Raw genomic sequence first — 26,436 nt, 5'->3', positions numbered from 1 at the left:
AAACTTAATGCTAATTGAACAAAATTTTCAGATTTGGTGCTTCATCTTTATTATTTCATTTGATATTTCTACAGTGGGACTTTGAGGAAATGGTAAACATGAAAGTTGTTCCTTATTTTGTCTAGTTGAATTTCTTTTTTTGAATCACTCCATTTGAAGTTTTGTAGCTCAAGTTATGGCCAAAATAAGTTTACTGTTCACGTGCTTATTCATGCTTTGCACTTTTGGGTTTTGGTGATTTTGGTCCAACTTTGGTCAGTAATTTGACCAAGTTAAGTTCATAATTTGGTCTAACTTTCTTCATATGACATGTTCTACCATACCTTAGGTTTCCATCGGTTCAAGAATCGCCTAAATCCGAGTTTTCTAGAGGGAGTTATAGTCAGCCAAACATTACTGTTCAAATGTAAATCTGCAGAGTTGCAGGTTTGATAACTTAAATTTGCCCAATCATTTGAATGGGTTAATGGCATTATTTGGGGTAGGTTTCTTCATGAAAGTTGTTTGTCTATATCTTATCTTTTTGCTGTAAAAATTTCAGATCAATTAACCAAATCTACAGTGAGTTATGGCTAAATGAACAGTTACTGTTCATTTGGTCAATTCTGCAGGGGCTGTTGCAGGGTGTCCGGATTGGGGCCAAGTTTTGGTCCTCTTGCTTTGGTCTTTTGGGCATGGTTTCTTCAGCAAAAATGTGCCATTATAAGCCTAGTTTCATGTCCAATTGGCCAAACACCAATTGGACCAACACAGCCCAAGTTATGGCAGTGCAAGTGGACTGAATTTTCAGTCCCTCTGCTGCTGTCCTAGGGCAGCCTGCAACTTCACTTTGCAATCCTATTTTTCAGTCCATTTTATGGTCAACTTACCTAAGATGGTCACTAATTGACCATTAAAATGTTTTCTAACAATTTCCTAAGCCAAGTCAATTTTCACTCCCCAAAACCCTAGCTTCACATTAGGTTTTCTACAAAATGCCTTAGTTAGCATACCAACTTATTATTCTTATGTTTATAAACTTCCTACATGATTCTAGTTCACTTCAAGCTCATCAAAAACACTCCTTCCTATTCCTTCACTAGGGCAGCCAAAATTCATGTACACATACACATGAATTTTGTTCATTTAAATTACATTTTCTTACTAAATTCAAGTTCCATTTCATGAAATTAAAGAGTTTTAGGTATATAGTGCACTAACCTTGAATAGGGCAGTTTTTTTTTCCCAACTCAAACTTCTCTTTCTTTCCTCTTCTTGGATGCCAAAAGCTTGTTTAAGGTGTAGGGTAAAATTTTAATGAAGTGGGGTTAGGGTTTTATGGTGAAACAAGGTAGGAAATTAAGCTTGCTTGATTGAACATCAATGGAGGGAGGAAGAAGAGAAACTCACGTTTTTGGCTGAAGAGAAGGCAGCTGATTTTTGGTCTTCCTTGGTCTTTATTTAGCTCTTTTATTAGTTAGTCAAATGGTTACTTAATGGTGATTGGTTGGCAATTTTAAATGACATCACAATGATGTCATAAATAAGCTTTTTCTTCACTTTCTTTTCTTTCCTCCACTACTCATCTTCAATTTAATTTCTAGTAATGTTTATCCATATTTTATGTCATATTAATTATTTACTCAACTGGACAAGTCGGCCAAAAATCACCTCTGAAGACGAAATGACCAAAATGCCCTCCGTTTGGCTTAACGGGTCAAAATTGTCTGTACCGATTGAAAAATTTTTCTAGGTATTTTCTTGGCATTCTAATGCCATGGAAACCTCAATAACCCTTCTCTGGAGTCCCAAAAATTATTTTATAATTTTTCCCCCGGGTCTAGGGCTCCTCGTAGAACCGAACTTTCCTCCTGCTACCCATCGCTTGGGCACTGGCTCATTTGACTTAATCAGATTTTTATTTCTAAAATTTTTACTAAATTTTTCTCATTAATATTTGAGTTAATTATGGTTCCTGACTTTAGTTTAAATATTTTTCCAGACGTTCTAGCAGTCCGGACCGACACCGGTCGCCGGAACAATAGAATGTACGGAGTGGTTACCGGGAGAGTGTTACATATGGCATGCTATGCTAGGTGTTAACCATTTTCTATTTTTAGTCCCCTTATCATGTTTTTGTTTACTTTTCCATCAATCTCTCTTGTAAATACCAACATGAGTGAGTAAACTCTTTGGATTTCAGAGTTGGAAAATATGTTTTAGATTAATTTGTGTTGGTTATTTTCATATTTTATATAAATGAGTTTTGATTCTTTCTTTATGTGCTTGATTTAGTTGCCTAATGTTGGTACCCATTGGGTATTGTGTTAATCTTTGATTGAAGGACCGAAATGTGAAGATCATTGATAGATAATCAAGGATTAGAACTTAAAATCACCTAGATTTAGAAATAAACTAGGGTTTTAAGAGGAATTAATGATTGGTTACAAAACTTAATGGGTTTTAAATTAATTAAATATCATACGAAAGTAGGTTTGCTTATTTTAAAACACACTTTGGTTTACTTGAAAAAGATATTAAAGGAATTTAGAATCAATCACCTTCAAACTCTATTTTGCCTTAAAATTGGAATACCCAAGACAAATCCCAATTAATTTATACATAAACCCCCAACTCTGAAATCATTTTTATCATAATTAGACTTTGATTTAAATTACATGTTATTAATTTAGTTCAATTGCATCTAGATTTAGAATTTATTTGCTTGCTCTTTACCCATTCCAATTAGATTCATCAATTTATTTTGCTCATTTATATTTACCATTCATCAATCATTAGCCCAAATAATTACTTCATTCATAGTTTGGTTCTCAAAGGGCAAATCCTTGTGGGAATGATACTTTACTTATCACTCTATTATTTGATACGATCTGTATACTTGCAAATACACGCATCACTAGGATATTGGTTCCTACACCGGACTTAAGATTCATTCATAAAATAGTAGCAGTCAATATTGGCAAAACTAGATTTCATTTTTCCTTAATAAAAGACTAAAATACTGATGCATACCTAATAGCGAGGACCCTTAACCCTCCACCATCTATAGCAGTGGTGCAATCTTCCTCCTTTTCCTCATCATTCGAAGCCACCCCACGTGTCCCAATCAGTCTTTTATAATGTGCAGAGATGTCTCCTATGTCTTCCTTGTCTTCAATGGTGAGCGAGAACTGTTGCCTATCATCCTCCAATATGGAGCTTATGGACCTAGGTCGGCTCGAGAGCAGGCAGCCACTACATGTCGTAAGTGCTCCACCTGAGGATGCACAGCTCGAGGAGCCCCTAGTGCTGGAGCTAAGCTCTAAGCCTCTTGAGATCAATACCACTCCTCTTTGGTCTCCTATGAATTTGGTGTCATTTGAAACTAGTTTTAGCCCTTGTGAATCAAGCAGATGTTATGTGCAGCTCAGAACCTTTCTCGTTCAACCCATCCTCTTCTTCAATTGAAAACTTGCTAGCCGTCATACCTTTTGAACCCGCCCATAGTTTCTAGTCACAACAAATGTATCAAAATCTCTCGTATACTTAAGCAGAGGAGGAAGCATAAATTGGTTTCAGATTTTCTTGGTTTCTCACCTAAGTTAGGTCGAGGTGAGAAAAAGAAAAAGATTAGTTGTCCTACTAACAGTGATATCTCCAGAATGAATTCAAAGCATAAAAAAATCTAAGTGTGCGAATAAGGGCCTGTTTGGTTTAACTATTGAATACAGATAATAATTGTTAGCTGGTAGCTGATAACTGGTAGCTGATGATAACTGATTTATATTAAGTGTTTGATAAAACTATATTTAGCTGTTGCTATTAATATGTGAAATGACTAATAAAGGTATATATTATATAATTTATTTTATTATTGAAATAAATATAAAGTTTTAAATTTATTATATTATATTATTTATTTCATTATTAAATTAAATATACAATTATTAAATAATATATTATATCATTTATTATATTATTAAAATAAATATAAAATTATTAATCTATTATATTATATCATTTATTTTATTATTGAAATAAGAAAATAATTAAATTTTTTAAAAAAATACTTAAATAACTTTAAAAATATAGATAAAATAATAAAGTAATTATTATTATTGATAAAGAAAAAACTTATAATTAATTTTAAGTTTTTATATACAAATAAATATTTTATATTTTATGTTATTAATAAAAAAATTAACAAAGTTGAAATTTGTTAATTAAAATGTTAAAATTATAAATAAAAAAATATAAAAGTATTAATAATATTAATTTTTAAATTAAATAAAAAAAGATAATATGGTCAAAATGAAAAATAAAATTAAATCAGTTATCAGCTCATGAGAAATAAAGCTAATACAAACTGCAGTTGATGGGTACCATATCAGTTACCCATCAACTATCAGCTTTATTTTTTAAAATTTACTAAATATTCTAGTTCACTTATTTGGGTTTCTATCAGTTACACCCAATAGGTGAATCAAACACCCCATAAATCTCCGATAAGCATTTTGGACCCTGAACAGGAAGTGTGACGGATGATAAAGCTCGACAAACAACTGGGCCTCGTTTTCTCTAAGCCAAATGAAATAGTGGTTCATTTCTTTACTAAACAAATTAAAGATGACATGAATCTATTTCAATAGATTAATCAGTAGAGCATCCTTTTCTCCTTGTCAAATTCTAGATTTCAAACTTTGCAACTATATTTCTTTTGCTTTAAGAAATTATGTTTGTTTGGTTTAAGAGTGTTGATCTAGTTTTTTTTTTTTTTTTTTTTTTTTTTTTTCTCTGATTTAAGTTATTTGTCGGGTGTTTAGCTCTCTTTTAAGTTTCTTTCTTTCCACGATAGTCTTTCATTTTACTGGTGTCTTTGGCTCGGTCTTACCTTGCTGTTTTGGAGGCCTTGGCCTTTTGCCTTTTTTTTTTTAAAAAAAAAAAAAAAAACTCACCTAAATTGAAAGGTGCATGCAGGTGCAGCGTTTAATCAATCTTTACATTAAACATCGTATTAGATGATCTTGTATTTACGAAGACAATAATTCCCACTAACTTTATTGATTCTGTAAAAACTGTAATGCTGCATATAACATTATTACAATTAATGTTAATATAATGATATTAGTATACTGAATATTCAACGATCAAGAAGATCTAGGCATCCACTCATCTCCCTGAATGAAATTCTGTACTGAATATGCCTTTACATGCTCTGCCGGAATCTGACTACTTCAGGTTACTCTCTTAGACAAATTAGATCCTGGTCCAGAATTATTATATTCTCCATAGTACAGTGTATTCAATGCAAAATCACCACTCCAAGGCATCCAGCCATCTGCTGTTATAAGAGCTTCAAAGAAAGAATTTATGCAAACAACTCTCGAGTATTCCTTCCATGGCCTTCCCAAGTAATTCTTGTGAACCGTAGGATTTCTATTGTATAATGCCATATATTCTGCAGTGCCGTTGATCGAACAATTTAGAAAGACAAAACCTGTTGATTGGGCAGGGTCTGACCTGCTGTGTGCTGTGACTGCATTGTTTTCACCTTTTTCTGGAGTTTGTTGCCTGGGACTGACTAATATTTGGCAATCTTGGAAAACTGCAGCTGAGTTTCCAAAAATGAAATCCACATTGCCCTGAATGCGGCATGATTTATAGAATTGGCGAAGGGAATGAGCATACAAAGTGTCTTGATTGCCTAGGAATTCACAGTTCTCAATATATGATAGATCACTGTTTGATCTAAAGGCGACTGCCTGGTGAGTGGGAGGTCCTGCTGTGTTCTGGAATGTGATACCACTAGCCATGAAACCATCACCAAGAACCCCTGCAGTAGAGTTACAAAACATATCAAACTTCAATTTATAGACTATCAAGAAAGCTTTGTGATACATTTCACTTCATTTCTTTACTATTTTGGAGAATGCACATTCCTTTTAATTACAATTCTGCAAATATATATAGATGCATCAGCAAAATTCTTTTCTTTCAGAGACCTAAAATTGTATACTTAAGCTAATAGTTAATAAAATGAACATACAAAAAAGCACAAGAAAAACATTAACAGATAGCAAACTACTTTTATCCATAGAAATTAAAGACTTCCATGGAAAGGGATTAAATTACCAACAGTAGCAGATTCGAATGTAGTGACACCAAGTTGACCAACATAGAAAGACCCGGTAATGACCGTTTTCCCCATTCCATCTCCTAAAAACACTATATTTTTCTTCGCAAACGGTACCCTAACTATCTCGTCGTAAACCCCCTCCTTTATGTGTATCACAAACTTACGCTCCACCGTATTACTGGGCGCTGCATTTACTGCTTCCTGTACCGTTTTGTAACATCCACTATTAGTGTTCTTACACACCGTCACATCTGCCTTTAAATTTGACGGAAACTCACCCTTAAACACCATATCAGTGTCCTCCTTTGGCTCCTCCCAGAACCCATCATGCTCAGTTTTTGGCGGTCGCCATGACCGGGTTTCGTTGCCAAATAAATCGTAAGAGACAATCATGCTTAAAACATTGCTGCTGAGCCCAATCAAATCATCAAGAAACGCCTTCGTTTCATTGGCTTCCTGCGAGTTGCCCCCTTGAAACTGAGTCCTCCATAACAACAGTACTGGTATGCCACAGCCGCACTCATCCAAGCACGAACATTTTTGGTCTTACCAAGTGGCAAAGTGTCATTCGACAATGAAATGCGGTACTGAGAAAAACCCAGAATCTCCAAACAATTTTTAGCAGCGTAAGTGAGGTTTTGATTACCGGCCGCGGCGCTTAGGAGGGACTTCAGCATCGATTGTGCAATTGAGAGATTTTGGGAGGAGACCCATAATGCAGATTGGATAATTTGAAGTGGAGTTGGATTGGGAGGGAGAAGATTGGACTTAGAAAGAGAGGCTTGACAGATTTCTGGTTGTTGTGTGGGTTGACAGGCTAATTGAATGTTAGCTAAAGGTACTAGAGTGCTTGAAGATGATTTTGGAGAGCAGGAATGCGAAGTTTTATGATGGAGGATAAAGAAGAGGATGATTACGATAAGAGACAAAAGCAGGAGAGATGCAATGATAGTGAAGAGTAGGCACTTGGATTTTGATCTGCTGCTGGTGGTGGTGGTGGGTGCTGTCATGGCGGCGGAAAGAAGTCAAAAAGTAGATGAGAGAGAAGGTGCTGAAAATGGAGCATCCGTTAATTAACACTTACCAGAAGATACAGTTGTATTGCAACTTAAATAAATAATTGATGTTGGAATAAAAAAAATTCAAGTCTGTTTTGTATTTAAACTAATCTAAGTAATTAAATAATTTTTTAAAAAAATATATAATATGAAAATAAATTCTTTATATCACAATTTCAATCGAAAAAATTAAAATTATTTTAATAAAAAAAAATATATATATATTTTTTAAATTTTAACTTATTAAAATGATGAACAAAAGCCATCTCTATCATTGAGAGAGAGAAGGTGAGGAGAGAATTCTTCATTTTTCCGACAGCCAAACATAAAATTCAGAGATTTTTCAAAGTGTATTAATGGTCAAAATTCTCTAACACTAATCATACTCCATGTAAACCATAATTTAGACAATACAATACCTATAAAATAATTTTTTAAATTAAAGTAAAAGAAACCATAAGATTTTAATGGTGGAAGCAATGTGTACATTGCTTTCATATTTTTTGAATCAATAATTTAAAAAAAAAGAAAATTTTTAAATAAAAAAACTCAAAAGCTATAATTATAGTAATTGAAATATTTTAGATCATCGATTTCAGTGGAAAGTTACTGATTAACAGACAAAAGTTGCGCCATGGGAGTAACAACTATCGACGACAGCAAGGCTACTGATAACATCAATGGTAAGAGAGAGGGCAAGGATTAGTTTACCATTCACTTGAGGAATCCACACTGAGCCAGAGAATTCGAGAGATTGTGCGAAAGAAATTAAACTGATCATGGGGCAACAGTGGAAAAGAGAAGAGAGAACATGAAATTTTTTGTCTTTTAAATGATTTAGGTTTCTTAGGAGAAATCCATGACCAAAATAAGGACATCATGACTCGTGAGAAGGTGATGTGGTGGTAGTATCCGCTGTATGTGTCAATGGCAAGGAGTAAGAGAGAAGTTTAAAATAATATTTTATTATTATTTTTATATAATGGTTAATTAACAATTACATGATTAAATTTAATTTAATTAAATTAAAATTACAATATTTTTATACAGGTTTATTTAATTATCTGGTAATTGTTAAAGCCTCCAAGGGCCAAAATGATTTTTTTTAAATAACTGAAATTAAATTTATAATATCCTAATAAAGAATATCAATTTTTTTACGATTAATATATCCTATATTTAGACAATAACACCAAAATATCCATAAAATCACCAATTTACCATTTACTTCTAATTCAACAGGAGAAAAGTTTATTTTCAAAAAAAATAAAATAAAATATAATGCTCCAAAAGCAAAACTAATTATCACACAAATTAAATATAAAAACACAAAATAATAAATATAATATAAATAACGTTCTGATTAAAAAAGTAAACTACTGACTTACCTACTGTGGCCGTGTTGTAAGTGGAAATACCGGAACCGTTCACAGTCAACGACCCTGTAATTACGGTTTTACCCATCCCATCTCCTAAGAGCACGACATTCTTCTTCTGTAACGGGATCCTAACGATCTCGTTGTAAACCCCAGCCTTTATGTACACCACAAACTTTTGGCTGGCTTGATTATCCGACGCCGCATTTACAGCCTCCTGCACCGTTTTATAGCTCCCGGCATTCCCATCCTTGGTAACAGTCACATCCGCCGTTAAATTGGAGGGGAACCCGCCACTGAAACCCATGTTTCCTCCCGACCCGGAAGCTTCCCAAAACCCGTCCCGCTCTGTCTTCGGTAGGGTCCACGAGGAGGTCTTGTTCCCGTACACGTCGTACGCTACAAGCATGCTCAAGGCATTGCTGGTTATCATTGTCAGTGTATTCAAAAACGCCATCGTTTCATTAGTCTGCGACGTGTCGTTTACGTTCTTGAATCCTCCCCAACAACCAAAATGAGAACCCAAAGCCGCGCTCATCCAAGCTCTGGCGTCCTTGTTCTTGCCACGTGGCAAAGCATTGAGCGCAGAGGAGATACGGTACTGGGAGTTACCGAGCTCTTCTAAGCAGTTTGTAGCTACGGCGGTGCGGTTTACATTACCGGTGGAGTTGGCTAGAATGGACTTGACCATTGATTGTGCAGTTAGGAGATTGATAGCGGATAGAGAAATCGCCGATTGAACAATTTGGAGCGAGGTTGGGTTTTGAGCGACATGTTTGGAATTGGAAAAAGATGAAGCACAGATATCTGGGAATCTGGTACTTGAGTTACAAGCGTGGAGGATCTCAGGTGGGGTAAAAGTCGGCGATGAGGATCGTTTTGATTTATGGAGGTGGTTGCGGTGGTGGGAGGTGGCGGAGCAGAAGGAGAGGAGGAGAGAGAGAGTGAGGAAAGATAGGGAGAGGAGAGAAGCCATGGAAATAGAAAGAAAAGCAGAATTGAAGAGCGGGAAGAAACTTCTCATGCGTAGGTGGCGTCATTGTAGTGGGTATTTATAGTGGTGATGGTGATGAGATATTGGAATACATTTAGAAGGCAGTTTTATAACAGGGGTCATCGAGAAATTTTAAAACAGTACGTACAACAATTTCGTTGTGATAATTATTGTCGGTGTTGGGTAAATATTATCATATTCCAGGAATCATTAATGTGTATTTAGTCCATGTTTTATTAGCACATAATTAAAATTATAATATAATTATGACTATATTATATATTAATTATATTACTTTATAGTATAAAAAATTATAATAATAAATCATACTTAAATAATATAATTATTTAAAGTCAAAATAATGTAATTATTATCATAAATAAAAATAGGTATAATTATAATTATATATTTTAATTTTTTTTATTTATTATTAATATTATTATCATCGTTACTCAACTATCATTACTATTATCATCATTATTTCTACTCTATTACTACTATCACTAGCATCACTACAACTATCATCATCATTATTATCACCATTATGATTATGTTACTATCATTGCTATTATCATCACTTGATCATACTATTATCATCACTACCTTATCTTATTATAATTATTACTATTTAACCACCACTACCATAATTATTATAATTATTATCAGTTATTATTAATATTATAAATAAATTAAATATTAAAATAAAAATTATAATTATATTCTATGACTTATATTTTTACTTTATAACAAAACAGATAAATTTAATAATAATTATATTATATTATAATTTAAATTATATTATATAATTAATTATATTCTATTATATTATACCCTATTAAATATCTTATTATATACATAACAAAAAAATTCTCGGAGTCAAGACTGGGTAGTTAATGCCTTTAAACAGATTTTAGCGTGTAATTTGTTTTTAATAGCCAAACAACAGTGCTTTTTAGGCAACATAATTGATGCAAAGAGCAATTATCAGTCGCAAGGCTGTCAACGTTTCCTTTGCCTCGAATCGAATGAAGATATATATATATATATATATATATATATATATATATATATATATATATATATATCTATCTTAATTTGCATATATATTGATTCAAGGATTAAATTATATGAGAGTAAAGCTTTACTTTATATTATGCACATTAGTTTGATGTTATTTTATAATTTAATTGAAAATATTAGTTAACTTATTATTGATATTTGGTGTTAATTTTTATTTTTAAGTGGAAATTGATAATTTTTTTTAATAAATTATTGTGTTTATGTTATTTTTTTGATTTTTTATTTTGATGATAGTATTGTTATTTTAATATTAGTATTATTATTTTTATTAATATTTTAATATTCAAATTATATAATTATTTTTATTCTTTTAAAAGGTATAATAATGCTACAATGTATAGAGTTGAGAATCGGAATCAAAATTAGAATCAAGATTAGAATTGAATTGAAATTGAAAGTACTTAGAACCGAATCAGAATCGAGTCAAAATTTGACTTCAATTCTAATTGTAAAAAATGAAAGAAATGAAGTTTGGTTTCGGTTGAATTAATTAGTTTCGGTTCTAATAAAGAGCTGAACTGAAATCAGAATCATATACCCAGTAGGGCTACTAAATAAAGATGAGATGTGCACAGTTCTAAAAGTTAGAGATGAGCTACATTGTTGCAGCTCCTATTAATAAAAGAGAAGGAACAAGAGTCGAAGGAGACTGCTAAAGCCTTGACTTCTGATATGATTCCTTGGATGCAATGGGGAACAACACCTCCATTTAAGGCTTTGATGACTACTTGCAAGTCTCCTTCAATGATAATATTCTTGAAGCCTTTAGCGCTAGCCAGGAAAAGAGCGTATCTGCAAGCCAAACTCTCTAAAATTAAAGGTTTGTAATATTGTTGAAGAACTTAAAACCAATCCAAAAGGATAACCTTAATGATTACGCACAATAGAAGTCACAGAGCCTTGATTCCTTCAGGAGTTGACTGCACCGTCAAAGTTAACCTTAAAATAGTTATGATTGGGAGGCACCCAATTGTTAACCGAATCAAGAATCTACCGAACATCCGAGGCAGATAGAAGCTGGTTTTGGATTTGAACCTCTTGAAAGTCCTCAAAATTTATTGCCGCTGCAATAGAGATTTGCATGGTTAGTTGGTTCTGTTAAAATTTGTAATTTTAATATGCAGATTCGCATTGACTAATGACTATATGGTTAATCTTTCACTACAAGAAAAATAAAATTTTGTGACAGATTTTTTGTGATAAAAAGATTATGTCACAAATTAGAGATGAATTTTTGATAGATTAAATCATTATACGGATTTGTAACGGACTATTAGCTACAAATTTTTTAGTTATTTTTTTAATATTTTAATTATTGACGGATGTAATATTCCGAATATAAGCTGTCACAAATTTGGGACAAACAGATATATCCGTCATCAATTTGTGACGAAAAAATATTGCTATCAAAAACTTTGTGACAAAATATATTTTCGTCACAAATTTGTGACGAAAAATAATTATCCATCACAAATGTTTGATGAAAAACATAATTTCGTCACAAATTTTATGACGAAATACATTATTTCGTCATAAATTTGTGACAGAAATATATGCCATCATAATAAGTTTTATTTAGTTTATTATATGTATGCAATAATAAGTTTTATTACTGGATTTTATTATTATTATTATTATTATTATTATTATTATTATTATTATTATTATTATTATTATTGATGAATTTTTAAATTTCAATTCAATAATAAAATTATTTAAAATTTGAAAATTAAAAAAATATTTATAAATAAAAAATACTAACCATTTAAATTTGTAGGTAATTAATTAAAAAAAATACAAAAAAAAACCCTACTAATTATGTGGTTAGTATTTTATTTTAATATTATAAAATTTAAAATAAAAATTAATAAAAAATTAACTACTATAGTCAGTCTGTAACACCCTAGGCAAATCCCACATCGACAAAACACGGGAGAGATGCTGGGTTTATAAGTTGGTGGTTCGTAACCCCTATTGATGCGTTTTAAAACCGTGAGGGCTTCAGCCCAGAGCGGACAATATCACTAGCGGGTCGGGCCATTACATTTGTGGTATCAGAGCGGCTCCGCGTGCAACCTTAAACGATGGTGGGGCAAACCTCAGCGAGGACGCTGAGTCCCATAAGGGGGGTGGATTGTAACACCCTAGGCAAATCCCACATCGACAAAACACGGGAGAGATGCTGGGTTTATAAGTTGGTGGTTCGTAACCCCTATTGACGCGTTTTAAAACCGTGAGGGCTTCAGCCTAGAGCGGACAATATCACTAGCGGGTCGGGCCATTACACAGTCAGTAATTACTGACCAAATTACCTATCATTTATCTAATTGGTAATTACCGACTAAAATATTTTAGACGGTAATTACTGACTATATAATTTGTACCAGTAAGTACCGACTAATAAATGATCGGTAAATGATAGCTAATTCCCTCATACCCTACTATTTGACTATGATAGTACTAGCAAATTACCTACTAATATTTTGGTCGGTAATTTTATCGACTAATATTTGGTTGGTATTTAGTCGGTATTTTATCGACTAAAAATAGATACTAGGTAAAATTTACTACAACCTAATTAGTGGACAATTTGTGTTTAGTCGGTATTTATTTCCAAGCACTAATTACTTTTTTGTTAACTATATGTTTTTTGCTTGCGTTTTAAGCACTAAAATTATTGAACTTAACTGTGTAATTGCGATTGCAAGTCTTCATATCATAGCTAGAAACTTGACTATTTAGCAGCTATACCACTTCACACAGGATAGCTAGGGTGATAGATCATGATGTTGATGAGTACACTAGAGTGCTTGAGGAGGAGATCGTGCGCATGAGGGCAAATCAAGAGTGAATTCTCCAACAACACGTTGAGAAGGAGGTATCGCAGCTCAGGCAATAGAGTGAAAAACAATTTAGCTATATGCAGGAGAAGATAAGGCGTATGATGAGGCAGGCGGTGTCTTCATCCCACCCTTCAAGTGATTCTGCTGATCCCCATGATCAAAGCACATAGAATTTGTAGCTTGATATTGTTTATATATATTTGCTAACTAAACTTATTACTTGTACGATTAATTTTATACTTTTATTTTATATATTATATTTTTATTTACTAATTATTATAAATTTTATTATTCTATTTATTATGCTTATTAGTAATTATATAAACATAGCAATTCTTAATTCACTATTATTTGTTTATTACTAAAAATTAGAATATAAGAAAAATTAAAAAAATTAATTTTGTGACTAATTATAATCCGTCACAAATTTGTGATGGACTGATCTTCACAATTTTGTGACAAAAAGCTTTCCGTCACAAAAAAATAAGTCAAAATAATTTGTGACGGATAATATTTTGTGACGGATTTACTGTCACCAATCCATCTCAATTTTGTGACGGATTCATGTTTTGACCGACCAACATTTTTGTGACGGATGAATGAATTCTGTCACAAATTTTGATAGATATTCCATCATAATTTTGAAGGAACGGAAGCGTGAAAAACACAAGTTTATACCATTGAATTCAAAAATTTTCACATAGGGTCACATGCATTATGCAAGATTTATTTTTATCTATTTGATTTCAATGATATACAACATATTAAAACTCTTTTAATAAGTTTTTGAATCTGTATTTGCCATTTAAGATTTTAAAATTAATCAGATTAATTTTAGAACCCTAGATTAAATCAAGAATGATTACACTAACCTCTTGATGCACTACAGCATGTCTGCGCTTTTGAAATTCGTCTTCAGGACACCAGATATTGTCCCTCTAGCTTGTCCACACAAAGAACACCTATGGAAGCCCTTGAACAGCTTCTAAAGTTTTTTTTATTAATTAGAAATTCAAGTTCTGCCTTTTAAGAGATTAAAGATGCAAACAGGGCACTAGAAACAATTTCTAGTGTTCTTAATTCAAGAGATTGATAGCTAATCTCTTTGAATTGATGAGAGATGAAGAAGAATAGATGGAGAGCCTCAAAATGGCGTGACAAAGGAGGAGTGGCTGCTGGTTGCTTTTCTTTTTTCATAACAACACTTATATAGCTAGGTTAATACATTAAACCCTTGCCACATGTCACCCTTTGATTAGCTCTAGGTTTAAGTGACCCAATCACATTGTCCCAAGTTTCAAACCTATATTTAATCTTAATATTAATCATCTTACATGATTAAAAACATTTGGCAAGCTTATGTGTAATCCCATGTGTCACCATCTCATGGTGCCATGTGTCACAATATGAAATGACCAAAATGCCCCTGTGTCTTAATTTTGAGTTCTCAACTCAAAATAATTATTTCTCTTTTTCTAATCAAATTATATCAAATATAAATTAATTAATTAATCTCTATTAATTAATTTCTCATTAATTAAATTCATATTTAAACACTTTAAATATAAATTTAACTTATACTACACATCCAATAATCTAGATTTGATTTTAAGTCATGCTAGGGACTTTGCAATCTAATTGCAACCAAACCTATTTAATTAATCAATTAAACTCTTTAATTAATTAATTAAATCATATTTTAATTAGGTGATAACTTGTGTATGTGTGTGACTTACTAGGCTCATCACTAATTGGTAATGAGACATGATATCAACTCTTAATATCATCAGAACTCTTTCTTACCATAAATAATTTCTCTAAATCATTTTATGCACCTCATAGACCATGGTTAACACCTAGCATAGCATGCCATGGCCACCCAATTAGTAATAAGGTTTACCTTAAATGAACCTATAATCATATGTTACCATGCACTAGAATCTCTCTGTTACAAAATCCCAACTCAAACTGGAGTCATGGTTTATGTCAAACTCCATTTGCTATGAATATTATGTTCTCTTTTAATTTCAGTTCTTGATTAAAAAGATTTTTCTCATCAGAAACTCTTTTATGAATAAATCTATCTGTCCTGGCCAGGAACTTGAAACATCAAGAACAATTAAATGAATACAGGATTTTATCTCTATTTACTTAGAGGAATAGATTCCATCTTGATCAACACCTACCTCCATATATAACTAGTAGGAGCCAACACATGCCCATATACCCATACATAGTACAAGTATGAAAGCAGTATCAAACTCAAACCACCTATATACAAGATAACTGTGCTATCTCAGCTCTAAAGATTATATGCACTGATATGATTTATGACAATACATTGACAAGAGTAAACTCCATGTGCTTGTCATAAGTGTCACTGGTTTGGCCTACTTATCATTTATAAGTGCCTATCATATTTGTCATATGGCATGAGACTCACCATTCCATTTTATTTATATCTCATATAAATAACTTGGTAACAAACATGAATACAATCTTTCTGGATAAGTCATGTCCTTATTATGAAGTATCCTCGATTGTGAACCTATTTATGATACTTTGTACTAGAAATACCGTCACTCATATTCTTAACAACTTAAGAATAGAATTTCTAACAAAATATCAATGGACCTTTTCTATTACACATAAATATATTATGTAAACGGAAAAGTGAAAATGCCTTTTATTAATAAAATATATACAAGATACATACTAAATGATATGCTCTAGGGTATACTATTAACAAATTCCATCACAAATTTGTGACGGATTTTTCTTATTTGTCACTAAAAATTTCTGTCACAAATCCGTCATAAAATTATTTTTTTGACGGATTTGTGACAAATTTTTCTGTCACAAATCTGATTTTTTTCTTATAGTGCTTAGCTTATTATTATTATTATTATTATTATTATTATTATTATTATTATTATTTTGTAATTAGTTCCAACTGTGATTTGCACTTGACATCTCATATAGCTCTAGAGATAATTCTGATATTACTTATCTAAAGCTTATTGGTCTTTCTTAGGTTTATTAGTAATTCTTAATTTTTATTTAAGATGCCAAATTATGCCGGCAGAATCGTAGAGAGGCAGGCATAGCTTGGGCTGAGCATTTTGGGAAATATGGACATGCATCCAGTATCCACCTATGAAGGGCTTCGAGAAGGTGATAGGAAATCTGAGGGTGGTCAAAATAGTGTGCGTCAACATGTGAAGAGGGTTAGAATTAGAAACTTGCAGCACCATGGGACAAACTTGGCCATTCAGATGAGCTCTAAAGTTTTAAGATTTGGAGATGGAGAATCTGAGCTCGGCCTGTTTTAACATTTTTTCAGTTTGGAGATTGAAATGGAAAGTAATTACTAGGGAAGAAATTGATCATGAAAGCAACTTTGGGCATTGGCACTCGGCTAAATGTCACGTTGCTGACAAATTATATAATACACCTTCTCCCATAATTTATGCAAGGTTCCACGTAAATATGTATACTAAAGGCACCAAATCATCTTCTGACTTTTTTTTTTAATCTTTTTGTTGAGAGATAGATGCACGCATCTCGGAAAATAGAGATTTGAACGTATAATATACCTTTGCAAAGTTTGCCAATTAGCTAATTAAAAACTTCAAAAAATAGTAGGAAAAAAGAAGTTGGTAATTAATGGTTATAATCAAATTATTACACATTTTATGCTATAATTATCTTTTCTTTACATCATATACGATAAAAATATGGTACAAATTGTCACACCTTACCCCTCTGTAAGGCATAACATGATCCCGTAGAATACCTAATGAACTACCGAACTTCACTTACCGATAACTCATTAAGTACCCTACAAGGGATTTTAAAACAATTTTCTTATTTTTGATAAGTGGTGAGCATTTCCAATAAGTATTTAAAATATGTAATTAAGTTGAAAGCTAGTTGGAAATTTTGGCCCATTTTATTTTTCCGTAAATTTTATAAAAATTTTGACAGAGTTCTGTCTGTATTTTGAGAAAACAGTTCTTCAAATACCTGTAAAAAGCACTTCTAAAAATTTTTCTCAACTACTACTTCAATTTCACAATCAAACTCTATCAATTTCAACAATTGCACAATCATTTCAATCAATTTCTCAAGTTCAAAATTCAATACTCCTCAAAATACTAGCAATCCATTTCATTCAAATTAAATAAAATAGTTCTATTCATATTTCATTAGAAACAAAACAATTTAGATACATTATTATAAAATTTACATTAAGAGAATTTAAAACTACAATATATATTACAACTTTATATAATTTTTATACAAACTGCTCAAGACCCATTTTTACATGTCCATACATTTATATGCAATACATACATGAAAAGAAATATTTACAATTAGGGTATAAATTATACCCGAAGACTTTAAGCTGATATCTCCTCACACCTCAAGCCTCACTCACTGCTCCTCTAGTCTCTCAGATTCACATAAAGAATAGAAGCCATCACTGAGTACTAGGACTCAGTGGTGCACAACATACTAAAATAATCTTTATGCAAAACTTAAATAACATTTATTCAAAAATTTAACTAAATATGAGCATTAAACACAAAATACGAATTATGAAATTTTAATGCAAACCAAGTTCATTTCGAAGAATCAAAACACATTTCATAAAACCCACAGTTAAATCATGCCATTCGAAACAAATAGAATCTCAATAGCCAGAGGCTAAAGAGAAATCACATCACAAGGCTAGCTAGCTCAAATATATGGATATCCATTCACATCCTCTTCTACTGGCACACCTCAACACTTCTCCAGAGAAGGAATCAAAATTCGAAACTAATTACCTCCACTAGTCGTGCTAGTGAGGTGTTCAAATATATGGTCATGACACTGTGGTTTCAAAACTTATCTTAACAATTTGCTAAACATTGTCATTTCAATATACATAATAACTTTCAACAATTTAAATCAAAACATCATAAGAATGCCATAATTCAATATTTCACATTATTCAAAACAGTATGCAAAAGATGATTATAAAAAGTATACGTTGTGCATAAACCTCAAACGAGTCGCCTGTTGGCCTTGACTCGACTTATAATTCAATCAAAATTATACTTATAATTCAATCCTTATCCTAGGGTTCTAGATAGACATGATTTTGCATGTTTTCATGTATTTCTAACCACTTTCATCTTACTTCTATACTTATAATTCAATCAAAATTAAGGAAGAGAGCTTACCTCAAATGGAGCTTTCCAACTTCTTGATTCTTCAAACTTCTTTCAATTTTTCTCTTTCCAATCTTCTTAACAAAACTCAACTACAAGTTTTAATTAAGAAACTTATAAATTTTATGGCTCAAATCTTGGGTTTAAGAAGCTTTTTAGTGAGCTTCAATGGAGGAGGTTAAGAAAATGAGAGAAATGAGAGAGGAGATGAGAGGTGACGGGAAAGGGGAGAAGAAATCATTTTTTTTTCTTTTCTTTTTGTTATTATATGTCTTAGGAAGACCATAATTCTAATTAAATAAAATTTTAATTAAATTACTTATGGCATCATGCATGTGTCACCATATGATGTCATTACCTTTTTAACTTTTTCATTTTTCATTTTTTTTTTATTTATTTTTCTATTAGTTTTTTAATTTAATTCTCGATTCTAAAATTTTCTTTTCTCCTATTTTATTTGACAGTTAGGTCAGGAGTCAGCTCTCGAGGTCAATTGACCAAATTGCCCCTCGCCGGTTCATCCCGGTTTGCAATTAATTCCATATTTCTTTCGGCTCCCTGACCTAATTATTTGACTGGCTTAACAGTTCTTTTTCGTGATTTTCTCTTTTCCACTGTGTTCATAAAGGTCCTAAGGACCGCAGCGCCACATTTTTCAGTTTGACATTTGAGTTTAAAATGACTTCGCAGTCATTCCCGAGAAGGTCACCCATCGCTGTGACTCTCGGCTCGTTTAACTTCTTATGTTCTGTTTTTCTTATTTATACTTAACTACTTGAACATTACTAATTATTTGTATTTATGGTTTATCTAGTTTTCTTAAGTGTGGTTCTAATCCCCTTAATTGTCCGGACCGACACCGGTCACCGGAATAGTGAAATATACCAGGCTATACAAATAGGGGTGTTACAATTCTCCCCCCCTTAAATAAATTTCATCTCGAAATTTTACCTGGTATCAATCTCTGAACAGCTGTGGGTATTGTCTCTTCATGTCCTCTTCTCGTTCCCAAGTAGCCTCCTGGCCCGAATGATGATTCCACAGCACTTTCACCAACGGTATCCGCTGTTCAGAGTCGCTTCACCTCATAAGCCAGAATCCCTATGGGTTCTTCTTCATATGTGAGGTCTGGATTCACTTCAATTTCCTCTACTGGTAGTACATGAGATGGGTCTGATCTGTACCTCCTCAACATAGACACATGGAAGACATTATGTATCTTCTCCAACTCTGGAGGTAGCGCTAACCGATATGCCAAAGGACCCACCCTTTCCAGAACCTTATATGGCCCAATGAAACGGGGACTCAATTTCCCCTTTCTGCCGAATCTCATAATTCTCTTCCAAGGAGAAACTTTGAGGAAAACTTTCTCACCAACTGCATACTCAATATCTCTTCTCTTCAAATCAATGTAGGACTTCTGACGGTCTGATGCAGTCTTAAGTCGACCTCTAATCACCCTGATTTTCTCTTCAGTTTGCTGAACGATTTTGGGTCCAATCATCTTTCTTTCACCCACGTCATCCTAACACAACGGGGTTCTACATTTCCTGCCATACAAAGCTTCATATGGAGGCATCCAAATGCTTGATTGGTAGCTGTTGTTGTAAGCAAACTCAATCAAAGGCAAGTGTGTATCCCAACTACCCTCAAAGTCAATCACATAAGCCCGTAGCATGTCTCCAAGATCTGAATTACCCTCTCAGACTCACCATCTGTCTATGGGTGGAATGCAGTACTGAAGTTCAATCTAGTTCCTAGGGCTCTCTGAAGACTACCCCAGAATCTAGAAGTGAACCTAGGATCTCTGTCTGACACGATGGATACTGGCACTCCATGCAGTCTCACAATCTCATCGATGTATAACTTGGCCAATCTTTCTAAACTGTAGTCCATCTGAACTGGCAGAAAATGAGCAGATTTAGTCAGTCTGTCAACAATGACCCAAACTGCATCATGACTCTTTTGTGTCCTCGGAAGTCCCATCACAAAATCCATTGTTATTCTTTCCCATTTCCATTCTGGTACTGGTAGTGGATGTAACAACCCAGTGGGTACTTGATGCTCTGCCTTCACTTGCTGACAAGTTAGGCATTTGGATACAAAATCTGCCACATCTCTTTTCATACCCATCCACCAGTAATGCTTCTTTAGCCCTCTATACATTTTTGTGCCACCAGGGTGCATGGCAAAAGGAGACTCATGTGCTTCTTTCAAAATGATCTTCCTCAATTCAACATCATTGGGAACACATATTCTGCCCTGGTGTTGCAGTAGACCGTCATCTCTGATTGAGAATTCTGGTTTCTTGCCTTGTCGGACTTCTTCCATCAACTTCTGATACTTCTGATCATTCTGAGCAGCCATTCTAATCTGATCAATCAACACTGGCTGTACATGCCATGCAACTGCTGTCTGCCCATCATCATTAATCTCTAAGCTGGCATGCAATGATCTTAACTCATGTACTAAAGACAAAGGAGTAACCCGTAGACTTGCCATAGTCTTGCGACTTAAGGCATCAGCCACAACATTAGCTTTCCCTGGCTGATAGTCTATCAGACAATCATAGTCTTTTATCAACTCTAACCATCTCCTCTGCCTCAAATTCAACTCTTTTTGGGTGCCCAAATACTTCAAACTCTTATGATCTGTATAGATGTAACACTTTTCCCCATACAAATAGTGCCTCCAGATCTTAAGAGCAAACACAATAGCTGCAAGCTCCAAATCATGTGTTGGATAGTTCCTCTCATGCGGTTTTAGCTGGCGTGATGCATAAGCAATGACATTTCGATCTTGCATCAATACACAGCCTAACCCATTGTGAGAAGCATCACTATATACTGTGTATTCTTTACCCGGAGTAGGTAAAGTCAGGACTGAGCTCACCAAACATCTCTTCAATTCATCAAAACTCTGCTGGCATTTGTCCGTCCACTGAAATTTTACATCTTTTCTAAGCAGCTTGGTCAATGGAGATGCCACCATGGAGAATCCCTTCACAAATCTACAGTAGTATCCAGCTAAACCCAGAAAACTGCAAATTTCTGTGACATTTCTGGGTGGCCTCCAATTAAGGACAGCTTCAATCTTACATGGATCTACCTTGATGCCCTCTTCTGATACTACATGCCCCAAGAAAGATATCTCCTTCAGCCAAAATTCACACTTTGACAATTTGGCATATAGTTGTTTCTCTCTCAAAGTCTGCAGTACAATCCGCAGATGTCTATCATGCTCTTCTGCATTCCTCGAATAGACCAATATATCATCTATGAATACCACAACAAACTAGTTGAGGTATGGTCTGAAGATAGTGTTTATCAGATCCATAAAAGCAACCGGAGCATTAGTTAACCCGAATGGCATAACCAAAAACTCATAATGGCCATAGTGGGTTCTGAAGGCAGTTTTAGGAATACTCTGCTCTTGTACTTTCAGCTGATAATAACCTGATCTCAGGTCAATTTTGGAGAACACAGCTGCACCCCTCAACTGATCAAATAAGTCATCAATGCGGGGTAATGGATATCTATTCTTTATTGTCACCTTATTCAACTGCCGATAATCAATGCATAACCGGAGAGTGCCATCCTTCTTCTTTACAAACAATACTGGCGCTCCCCAAGGTGACACACTAGGGCGGATAAAGCCCTTGTCAAGCAATTCTTGTAACTGCACTTTCAACTCTTTCAATTCTGCAGGTGCCATTCTATATGGCGTTATAGAGATTGGTTCCACACCAGGCATAACCTTAATCTCAAACTGCACCTCTCTTTCTGGAGGTAATCTTGGTAATTCATCAGGAAATACATCCGGAAAATCACATACAGTAGGGATGTCCCTTAGTGCTGGACTCCCCACTTGGGTGTCTATCACATGTGCTAAGCATGCTTCACACCCCTTTCTGATCATTCTTCTGGCTAGTGCAGCCGAAATGATGTTTGATGGCAGTAAATGCCTTTCCCCATGTATTACGACATCACTGTACAAAGGGAGGCCAAAAGTGACTGTCTTCAGTCTACAGTCAATCATAGCGTGATGCCTGGCTAACCAATCCATGCCCAAGATGATATCATACTCTCTGAAGGGCATTTCAATCAAGTCTGACGGGAAAACATGTCCTTGGATCACCAAAGGACAGTCTCTATAAATTCTGTTGACCCGGACCTCTTGTCCTAACGGACTAGTTACTAGCACTTCAAAACCCATTTGCACACATGGAACAGTAAGTGAACTAACTATGCTAGCACTAACATATGAATGAGTTGAACCCGGATCAAACACTACAAATACTTCTTGATCAGAGATAGAGAATATACCAGCTACCACGTCAGAAGTCTCAGCCTCTTCTCGCTGTCTCATTGTATAAATTCTGGTTGAAGCACTTCCTTGTCCTGACTGACCAACTGTGCCCTGAATGCTTGAAGTAGTGCCTCTACCTCTACCTCTTCCTCTGCCAACTGACTGTGAACCTCTGAGAGCAGGAATCTGAATAGATCCCTCGGCAGTAGTAGGAGTTGGACCATATCTCGAAGACGAAGCACTAGTGTAGTCTCTAGCTAAATGACCCTTGCCTCCACAGTTAAAGCAGGCTCCAGTGGCCCAATAACATTACCCTCCATGAACCTTGCCACAAGTTTCACAGGGGCGGGCAGAATATGAACCCCTGCTCGACTGCTGTCCAGACCTAGGGGGTCTCTGTCCAGAAAATCTGCCTCTACCAAATCTTCCACCTCGACCCCTGCTGGGTCCACTAAACTTCTTTTTCTTTCCAGAGGTAGTACCAGAACTCTGTTCAACTAATTTTTCCCCCTTGTCTTTTTCTGATTTCTCAACTTTTTCTTTAACTGGGGTTGCTTCTGATTCAATTCTCTCCAGTTCAAGTGCTTGAGACATAAGCTCTGAGAAGTTGCTGTGTCGAAATCCCACAACTTGCATCCTTATGCTGAGCTTCAAACCTGTCTCAAATCTCTTGCATCTTGCCTTGCTGGTAGTAAGGAGACTCCTAGCATAATGACTTAAGCGGGAGAACTCCCTCTCATACTCTGCCTGTGACACCCCTTACCCGACTACAGTGTAGCCGAGCAAGTTATGCCACTCAGTATGCCGAGCACTCTATTTTATCTTAATTCATTTTTATTCTTCCTTTTGAATATAACTTGTGAAATATAATTTATTTAAGCCATTTATCGAAATTATAATTTATTTAAGGTTCCGAGAATTTTATAGAAAATTCGGCGGAGTACCGGCTAAAAATGGAGAAAATAGTTCTTCGGAACCTGTGAAAAACGCTTCCAATATTCATATATTCGTATTCAATTACTCTCAAACTCCAATAATCATCATCTCAACATTTGTCAACCATTCATTTCTCAATTTCAACTCTCAATCATTCATCTCGTTTGATAGTCATGTAACAGTCACAGATCAATATTCACTTTTCCATTTACAAGCACAAATTTGCATTATTTACATGAAAATCAAAATACATTACATAAGTTTCATTACATATGAGAAAATCAAAATTTATTACAGAATGCCAAAATGACACCTAGTGTCCTACCAATGCACTGCAGAAGTTGAGGTGACACGGACACTATGCAGAACTGTGAACTGCCTTACCGAATCTGTGGTCCACTGGGCCCTCTGTCCAAATCTTTCGCACTACGCGTTGCAAAAGCGACGCGCTAAGCATAAAGCTTAGTGGTGCCAATAATACAAGAAAATATAATATGCAAATAAAAATAATAATTTCCTTGCTATTGTGTTCATGAGAAAGGAATAATTACTCACTTATTGTTTTAGTCGAGAGCTAATCATGTTTTATGATATTAACTTCTTCATGCATTTCGTTAATTATTTTCTTAATGATCTTGAGCTTCTTTGTATTTTTGTAATCATTCCTGATACTTAATTTTCGTATTTTCTTTAATAATCAGTTCAATCACAGTTATACTTTTCCATGCCCAAGTAACCTATCTTTGGACGATCGATCGATAACGGGTCGTTGGCACTGGACACCGCGGGGCCTCGGGCCGTCATACCATGGGACGCAGAACGTCAACCATGTATGCAGTCAGTATGGCTAAAAAGCCATGATATCACATAATCGGGCATAAAAGCCATGAATACGGGCATAAAAGCCATAAAGCCATGAATACAGGCATAAAGCCTTTCGCAGTACTGCTAAAACAATACCCTATTGGCATGCCAAACTATCCAATCCGACACACATGTCTAGGCAATACAAGGGTACATAATATCATTAAATGTTCATAAGTTTTATTATTTCATTTTATGTTCCAATTATCGTTCATAGTATTTTAATTTTATTTATAGTAGAAGCATAAATCTTCAAATCTCATTTTTATATAATTTATGCATTCATCATACCATTCACGTTAATTGCAATTTACATCAATCGATTTTCATGTACCATTTGTACATCGAAATATTTCCATTTCTCTCATGATGAGAGCAATTAACCCATTTACACATCTATGTGATTCATCTAATCGTTACAATATTTATATGAATTAGTATTCACATTATTACCTCTCATGTACCAATTTTTGTGTAAGGTATTATATTCCTATTTGAAACAAAGACGTAAATCCTAATGATAACTTTATCTCATTTATACTCTAAACAATCCATTTGTGTTAATTACATTTTATATTTCAAGTTGTATTACTTATGTAATATGTGTCATTTTGTTTACTATTCACCTCATTGGTCAACAAAAATGTTTACTTTTGGATAGAAAATATGTACATTGACTTTGGCACTCCCAATATACCACATTTGGCATTCAAAACTTGTTGGCATTAAGCATTTATACCATTTCAAAGTTTAAACCAAGGGAAGCAGAATTTTCAGTTTTTGTAGCTCAACTTTACTGTTCCATTGGATACTGTTGCAGTGGGAATTTGAAGAAATGGAAAACATGAAAGTTGTTCCTTATTTTGTCTAGTTGAATTTCCTTTTTTGAATCACTCCATTTGGAGTTTTGTAGCTCTAGATATGGTCCAAAAACCACAGCTGGCCGGATTGCCAATCTGCAGAATTGACCATATCTATAGTAACATGAACAGTAACTGGAATCACTTGGTTGGATGGGTTCTGGCCATAATTTGAGGTAGGTTCCTTCATGAAAGTTGTTTGTCTATGTCTTAACTTGTTGCTGTAAAAATTTCAGGTCAATTGACCATATCTACAGTGAGTTATGGCCAAATGAACAGTTACTGTTCATTTGGTCATTTCTGCAGGTGCTGTTGCAGGGTATCCGGATTGGGGCAACTTTTGGTCCTCTTGATTTGGTCTTTTGGGCATGGTTTCTTCAGCAAAAATGTGCCATTATAAGCCTAGTTTCATGTCCAATTGGCCAAACACCAATTGAACCTACACAGCCAAAGTTATGGCAGTCTAATTGGACTGAAATCTCAGCCACCATGCTGCTGTCTTTAGGCAGCCTACCATTCCACTTTGCCATGCCATTTTTCAGTCCAATTTATGGTCAACATACCTCAAATGGTCACTAATTGACCATTAGAATGTTCTTTAACCATTTCATAAGCCAAGTCAAATTTTCATTCCTAAACCCTAGCTAAATTTCAAAGTTTTTCACAATTTCCCTAATTTACTCTTTCATTCTCTATATATATATATGTATACACTTTAAACCTAAGCTCTAGTTCACTCTAAGTCCATCAAACACTCCATTTCTATTCCTTCAATAGGGCTGC

General features: G+C 34.2%; 2 protein-coding genes across 2 annotated transcripts; both read right to left on the bottom strand.

The window, feature by feature from the left end:
• Positions 1 to 5,024: 5,024 nt before the first annotated feature.
• LOC110668029 (probable pectinesterase/pectinesterase inhibitor 51) lies at positions 5,025 to 9,581 on the bottom strand. The gene is made up of 2 exons (XM_021829059.2): positions 8,562 to 9,581; positions 5,025 to 5,812 (listed from the first exon to the last, which is right to left on the bottom strand). The coding sequence occupies exons 1-2, from the start codon at positions 9,571 to 9,573 to the stop codon at positions 5,214 to 5,216; spliced, it is 1,611 nt and encodes a 536-aa protein (XP_021684751.2). The 5' UTR covers positions 9,574 to 9,581; the 3' UTR covers positions 5,025 to 5,213.
• LOC131169877 (probable pectinesterase/pectinesterase inhibitor 64) lies at positions 6,507 to 7,208 on the bottom strand. The gene has a single exon (XM_058129265.1). It carries the CDS (start codon positions 7,123 to 7,125, stop codon positions 6,535 to 6,537), a length of 591 nt encoding a protein of 196 aa, XP_057985248.1. The 5' UTR covers positions 7,126 to 7,208; the 3' UTR covers positions 6,507 to 6,534.
• Positions 9,582 to 26,436: the final 16,855 nt, after the last annotated feature.

This window comes from Hevea brasiliensis, chromosome 10, assembly GCF_030052815.1.
Source record: "Hevea brasiliensis isolate MT/VB/25A 57/8 chromosome 10, ASM3005281v1, whole genome shotgun sequence".
In the NCBI taxonomy this organism is placed as follows: Eukaryota; Viridiplantae; Streptophyta; class Magnoliopsida; order Malpighiales; family Euphorbiaceae; genus Hevea; species Hevea brasiliensis.
This window is presented reverse-complemented; position numbering and strand designations above follow the sequence as displayed.